At 41.3% G+C, this 7,661-nt stretch overlaps 1 protein-coding gene across 1 annotated transcript; it reads left to right on the plus strand.

The window, feature by feature from the left end:
- The first annotated feature begins 2,874 nt into the window (after positions 1–2,874).
- Positions 2,875–4,191, plus strand: LOC121567096. Its single transcript, XM_045215507.1, has 2 exons — positions 2,875–2,987; positions 3,382–4,191. Exons 1-2 carry the CDS (start codon positions 2,916–2,918, stop codon positions 3,991–3,993), a joined length of 684 nt encoding a protein of 227 aa, XP_045071442.1. The 5' UTR covers positions 2,875–2,915; the 3' UTR covers positions 3,994–4,191.
- The last annotated feature ends 3,470 nt before the right edge of the window (positions 4,192–7,661 follow it).

Consider the following 7,661-nt stretch of genomic DNA (forward strand, 5'->3'; position numbering starts at 1 on the left):
CTCCTCTTCTGCTGCTGCCTCCTCAATCCTCCATCCACAGTTAATATTATTGTTTCCAGAATGCCAAGAACTTCACCCTATCTGCTTTTTCATTAAAGGTGTGAGGGAGAGGGGGATAGAGAGAGAGTGAGAGCAGGAGAGATCACAGGAGTGATAGATGCCGTACGTGACATTTGGTTTTATGACTTGAGGCAGTCTATGGCTCTAAAACAGTAGCTTGATTAAAGCCAATAATTTCTCATTAATTTGGAGAGATTTGCATTCATATCTACAGTTAACTACCTTTTCATTCGTTAATTATAGCCGGACCTGTAAACAGGTTATTACGCCTACACATATAACCTGGGGGTTGTAAGCACATCCATTAAATTATAACAGAAAAGCAAACAGCACATTGCAAGCATCTCATGATCAAAATGTTCAGTCCAAAAATATTCTCAAAGTGCAATGTCAAAACATACTGTACATTCTTACAGTATGTATATTTTTTTATTGCAAGTTTCATGTAACATTGGCAATCTGCAATAAACTCTGATCAAAACTCTTTCTTTTGATTGGGAGAACATCACAAGGGAGCTTGTTCAAATACTGGCACTGTGGTAAAGTCACTGTTTCTGCCAATACAATGCTGCTCGTTTGCCAGAGGTCTCAGCTCTGAAGTTTCTCAAGCAAAGAAAAGAAGAGGGAGAGAGAGAGTAAGTTGATCATCTACATGTACAGTATGTGTCCAGAATGCTATAGGCTATTTTACCTTTACTAACATGGTCACTCTCTTTAGTACCACCAGAACAGTCGTGAAGAAGGTACGGCAATGCCTCTTCTCCCTCAGGAGGCTGAAACGATTTGGCATGGCCCCTCAGATCCTCAGGAACTTTCACAGCTGCTCCATTGAGAGCATCCTGACTGGTTGTATCACCATCTGGTATGGCAACTGCACCGCCCGCGACCGGAACGGACTGACCAGCACATCACTGGGGGCGAGCTCCCAGCCATCCAGGACGTACATGCCAGGCAGTGACTGAGAAAGGCCACCTGAGACATGGACTGTTCTCCATGCTCCCGTCCGGTAGGTGGTACCGGTGCATCAAGGCTCAGACAAACAGACTCCTAAACAGCTTCTATCCACTGGCCATAAGACTGTTAAATGACTAACAACTGCTCCTCTCACACAGACTATCCATACTGACTCTATGCCCATCCAAAGGTCTCTACCCACTCATACACAACCTACGTTGCTGCTAAAATTATAATTGATTAGATGTGTTACTCCATTAAACTGCTCTCCATTGAGTACATTTTACAGACACTCTTATACAGAGCGACTTGGGTTAAGTGCCTTGCTAAAGGGCATAAGAACAGATTTTACACCTAGTCAGCTCGGGGATTCGAACCAGCAACCTTTCAATCACTGTCCCAATGCACTTAACCACTAGGCTACCTGCTGATTATTTATTGCCATTAGTATTTACAGTGCCTTCAGAAAGTATTCATACTCCTTGACCTATTCCACATTTTGTTATGTTATAGCCTAAATTCAAAATGGATAAAAAATTATAATAATTCACCCTACACACAGTACCCCATAATGACAAAGTGAAAACATGTTTTTAGAAATTGTTGCACATTTATTGAAAATGAAATACAGAAATATCTCATTTACATACTGTAAATATTCACACCCCTGAGTCAATACTTTGTAGAAGCACCTTTGGCAGTGATTACAGCTGTGAGTCTTCCTGGGTAAGTCTCTAAGACAGGGGTGTCAAACGTACGGCCCGCGGGCCGGATCAGGCCCGCAAACGGGTTTAATCCGGCCCGCGAGATGATTTTGAAAGATTTTTTTTTTTTTTTTAATCTTTTTATTTTATTTAATTCAATAAAATAAACTGCTGTTCCAATTGCGTCCACTGGATGGCGCAATATCAATTGTGTTAAGCAAGCAAACTGTTTATACCGGGGCAGAGCAAGTAGGTCAAGCACGTGCAGCCAATGAGCTACTTTGTTTTGCCCGCGATATTTATTACGGCTTCTACTTTTAACATTATGTGCTTTGGCACCCTCATTGCCCCAATATGTCTCTGTCAAAAAAGAGAAAAGTGGACACAGAGTGCAGAGTGTTCCAAGAAAAATGGTCATCCTATTTAATCACGGAATTGAATGGGAAAGCTGTATGTTTGTCTCACTCCCTGGGTCAGAAAGCTCATAATTAGCTGGGTCATCGCAAGCACCAGCACCAGTGTAGATACTACCATGACCTGGTAGTATATGAGGAGCTGTAGGTCACGGGGGCATTTTCCAAAGTCGTAGGAGAAAGCAGTTTAGGGACAGGGACTGCACGTCAAACTAATTGCCAAATGTATCCAAAGAGATGAATTAATGAATTATCTGAATTAATGAATACAATGAGGAGCAGGTTACAACATTCTGGAACACGTGATGTTATAATCAGATTATTCTATTACATCATGTTGGGTCCATATCTTGTGTATGTTTGACAGTGAACAGTAAACCCAATTCACTTTTACAAAGCACAGCTAGCCAACTAATAGTTTGACTTGTAATTTGTACTGCCTACTTTTGAAAGACGATTTCTTTAATCAAAATGGCACAGCTCTCCCAGAAGGGTGGGCTGTGCAACATGAAGATGTTATTGTTGGCTGTTATTTTCTGTCTCCTTTCGCCTGTTGCTGCAAATGTGTTGGTGTCTTCAGAGCACAAGACTTTGATGCCAGTGAAGGACCACCCTATTCTGAACAACCCTGATGCTACAAAAGAACAAGTTGATAGTTTACGGGTGAAAGACTATTCTTCTCCAGGTAATGTGGGCCAGTTGACAAAAGGATATTCCTCAAAAATGTCAAAGACCCCCGGACTTTGTAGAGCCCCTGATTTCTGTTCCAGAGCACAAGCCGTTGATGGCAGTGAAGGACCACTCTGTTCAGAACAACCCTGATGCTACAAAAGAGACCAATTTTAAGTCATTGCTGGAACAACTTGAGAGTTTACGGGTGAAAGACGATTCTTCTCCAGGTAACGTGGGCCAGTTGACAAAAGGATATTCCTCAAAAAATTCTAAAGAGCCCTCGGAGCTTGTAGAGCCCCTGATTTCTGTTCCAGAGCACAGGCCTTTGATGCCAGTGAAGGACCACCCTGTTCAGGACATCCCCAATGTTGCAAAATGGACCAAAATGGTGCAAGTGGACCAGATGCTGGAACAACTTCAGAGGATGAAAGATGATACTTTCCCAGGTAAAGCTAAAGTCCCACAGATGATTGTGGAGAAACGTATTCCTTATCTACAGGCTTACAAGCAAAAAAGCATTGCAAGGTGACAACAACGTCTTCAAAGAAAATCTTCAGGCTCCAGCTCCAAAAGCTCAGAAGAGCACCCTGAAGATCAAACCCAGAGTCAACATATTGACTGACCCTTCTTACTCCGAGCCACTTGTGAAGGTGAACCTGATTTTGGGGCTCGTTTTCTATGGCTTCATCGTAATAGTGGTTCTCTATGATGCTGTGAGAATCTCCAAGGAGGCTAGAAGGCGATCTGATGCTATTGCCACTGCCAGGTTGAAGAAAAGGGAACCAGCCACCGCTGAACCACAGACACTGGCATCCAGAGTTCGGGAGAGCATCTCTTCACGGTTTGGTTTGAAACAAGCATCATCCACACCACAGTGTGCCCCCATTTCTGACGATTCTGCAAAAGAGTTGCAGAAGTCAAAGGAGTTCATCTCCACTAAGGACAAATCTGAGTCGGAAAAGAGACCTGGAAAGAGTGCTGTCAGCCTGAGAGAGTGTGAGCCGCCTCTGCCTAGCATCCCAGATAACTTCCTTGTGCCTGACTCTGAGCCTGCCATCCAGGTGGCATTGAACCCATTCGACACCAAGCTAGCCAAAGTTGTATCTGACAATGCTGAGGCATCCAACTACGAGGCAACCGAGAAGCCCTGCTACACACAGTCTGGGCTCACTGAGGTTTGCGTCAATTAAGACTGAGGACTACTTCTTAAACCAAGTGATATTGAATAAAAGCTGCAGATATTACATCTCCAAATGAGATCACATGGAGACTGCCACCTTTGAAGACTTCCATTTTCTGTTTGTAATTTAATTTCTTTAGAATAGTAATAAAAATATATTGCATTTAAAACATATGTTTCAAGTTATTTTTGGGGTATTTTGATTTGTTGTTGTACTGTTGTGTTGTAAATGCAATAGGCAACATTATTTAATTTATAAAATAATATATTTTTCAGAGAAAAAAATAGTTAAACATTAAAGAGATTCTTCTGTACTTTTGTATACTTTTTTTGCCAGTAGTTCTGAAATTAGCACTCACGAGCCAAAAGTGTTCCCCGAGAATTGCGTACTACGTCACATAGGTGCAGATACAGTGCCTTCTGAATGTATTCATACCCCTTGACTTAATCCACATTTTGTTGTGTTACAGCCTGAATTCAAAATTGATTAAATAGATTTTTTCACACCCATCTACACAACATACAGAAATATCTAATTTGCATAAGTATTCACACCCCTGAGTCAATACATGTTATAATCACCTTTGGCAGCAATTACAGGTGTGAGTCTTTCTAGGTAAGCCTCTAAGACAGGGGTGTCAAACGTACGGCCCGCGGGCCGGATCAGGCCCGCAAACGGGTTTAATCCGGCCCGCGAGATGATTTTGAAAGATTTTTTTTTTTTTATTTTTTTTTTTTTAATTCAATAAAATAAACTGCTGTTCCAATTGCGTCCACTGGATGGCGCAATAGCAATTGTGTTTAGCAAGCAAACTGTTTATACCGGGGCAGAGCAAGTAGGTCAAGCACGTGCAGCCAATGAGCTACTTTGTTTTGCCCACGATATTTATTACGGCTTCTTCTTTTAACATTATGTGCTTTGGCACCCTCATTGCCCCAATATGTCTCTGTCAAAAAAGAGAAAAGTGGACACAGAGTGCAGAGTGTTCCAAGAAAAATGGTCATCCTATTTAATCACGGAATTGAATGGGAAAGCTGTATGTTTGGTGTGTTCAGAGCATGTTGCAGTGCTGAAAGAATATAACCTTCGTCGCCACTATGTGAGTCTTCATGCCGACAAATATGACAACTTTCAAGGACAGCGGAGATGAGAGAAGGTGAATGAACTGTTGGCGGGTCTGAAGAAACAGCAGTCTGTGTTTACTCACAGCCGAGACATTAGTGACGCTGCAGTGAAAGCTAGCTACCTCATTGCTAATGAAATCGCAGTGGCTTCAAAACCATTTAGTGAGGGTGAATTTGTAAAAACATGCATGATGAAGGCAGCGGAGATTGTGTGCCCTGAAAAGCGGCAGGCTTTTGCAAATATCAGCCTGACAAGAAACACAGTTGCAGACAGGATTTCCGATCTTTCAGTGGATTTGGACAGCCAGTTGAAGCAAAAAGTAAAGTCATTTATTGCGTTTTCGGTTGCAATTGATGAAAGCACGGACATTACAGATGTTGCACAACTGGCCATTTTTTCATCCGCGGAGTTGATGACACATTGACCGTCACCGAGGAGTTCGTGGAGTTGGTGCCGATGACAGATACAACGACAGCAGCTGATATTTTTACCGCACTGTCAGCCTGGCTACAGATGGTGCGCCCTCAATGATCGGGAAAAAAGCAGGCGTTGTGACAAAGTTCAGAGAGAAAGTGCAATCTGCAAATGGAGGACGTGATTTTTTGACTTTTCACTGTATTTTGCACCAGGAGGCTTTGTGTTGCAAGTCATTAAAGATGGATAACGTCATGAAGGTGGTCATCCAAACTGTTAATTTCATCCGATCCAGAAGCCTGAATCACCGTCAGTTTGACAGCCTTCTCAGAGAGAAAGACCACATCTATGGCCTGCCATACCACACTGAGGTAAGATGGTTAAGCCGAGGTGCTGTGCTGAGGCATTTCTTTGATTTACGAGAAGAAATTGAACAGTTCATGGAAGAAAAGGGCAAACCAGTGTTAGAATTTCATTCCGCAGAATGGATGCCGGACCTTGCATTTATGGTGGATGTTACAGAGCACCTGAATAACTTGAACAAACAGCTGCAAGGGTGCAACAAAGTTGTCACGCAGGTATTATGACAGCATACGTTCTTTCAAGTTGAAGCTGTCATTGTGGGAGACGCAACTTGCCGGTGGTGATGCAGCTCACTTCCCCTGTCTGAAAAATGTGTGTGCGACCCAACATGTGGCAGACATGAAGCGGTTCAAAGATAAAATAACGGGACTGTTACGGGAGTTTGAGCAACGCTTTCAGATTTATGTATATGTTTTTATGTTGATGTGCTATTGTTTTTAATTGTTTTTATTTTATTTGTATATTTAACCTATTCTTGACTCTGTGGTTCTTGCACTTGTTTGGGGAACAGGATTTCATTATTTTTATCTACATTTCTGCCTGAGAAATGACACCCTGATATAGTTCTGTGATCTGTGATATACTTCTGTGAATCACTGAGGCATTGTGTGTTTGTGTGTTCTTTGTCCTCAGAACTTTCAAATAACTTGAGGTGTTTTATGATTAATAGTGATGTTGTGCTTTTGGACACTGTCCTCAGGCTCCAGCTTTATGTTTATATGTTTTTATGTTGATGTGCTATTGTTTTTAATTGATTTTATTTTATTTGTATATTCAACCTATTCTTGACTCTGTGGTTTTTGCACTTGTTTTGGGAACAGGATTTCATTATTTTTATCTACATTTCTGCCTGAGAAATGACACCCTGATATAGTTCTGTGATCTGTGAAACAGTTCTGTTAATCACTGAGGCATTGTGTGTTTGTGTGTTCTTTTTCTTTAGAATTTTCAAATAAACTTGACGTGTTTTATGATTAATAGTGATGTTGTGCTTGTACTATTTTGGACACACTGTCCTCAGGCTCCAGCTTTATGTTGTATGTTGATCGTATTAAAACAAAGAAAACAATCTGAAGTTGTTGTTTTTAAGTTATATATACCATGATTTTTCCGGTCCGGCCCACTTGGGAATAGATTTTCCTCCATGTGGCCCCTGAGCTAAAACGAGTTTGACACCCCTGCTCTAAGAGCTTTCCACACCTGAATTGTGCAACATTTGCCCGTTATTCTTTTCAGAATTCTTGAAGCTCTGTCAAATCGGTTGTTGATCAATGCTAGACAATGATTTTCAGGTCATAGATTTTCAAGTAGATTTAAGTCAAAACTGTAACTCGGCCAGTCAGGAACATTCACTGTCTTCTTGGTAAGCAACTCCAGTGTAGATTTGGCCTTGTGTTTTAGGTTATTGTCTTGCTGAAAGGTGAATTCATATCACAGGACTTTGCCTGTGCTTACTGTAGCTCAATTACGTTTCTTTTTTATTCTGAAAAACTCCCCAGTTCTTAACGATTACAAGCATACCCATAACATGATGCAGCTACCACTACGCTTGAAAATATGGAGAGTGGTACTCAGTAATGTGTTGTGTTGGATTTGCTCCAGACAGAACACTTTTGTATTCAGGACAAAAATGTAATTGCTTTGCCACATTTTTTGCAGTATTACTTTAGTGCCTTGTTGCAAACAGGATGCATGTTTTGGAATATTTGTATTCTGTACAGGTTTCCTTCTTTTCACTCTGTCAATTAGGTTAGTATTGTGGAGTAACTACAATG

The sequence above is a fragment of the Coregonus clupeaformis genome, chromosome 5 (assembly GCF_020615455.1).
Source record: "Coregonus clupeaformis isolate EN_2021a chromosome 5, ASM2061545v1, whole genome shotgun sequence".
NCBI lineage: Eukaryota > Metazoa > Chordata > Actinopteri > Salmoniformes > Salmonidae > Coregonus > Coregonus clupeaformis.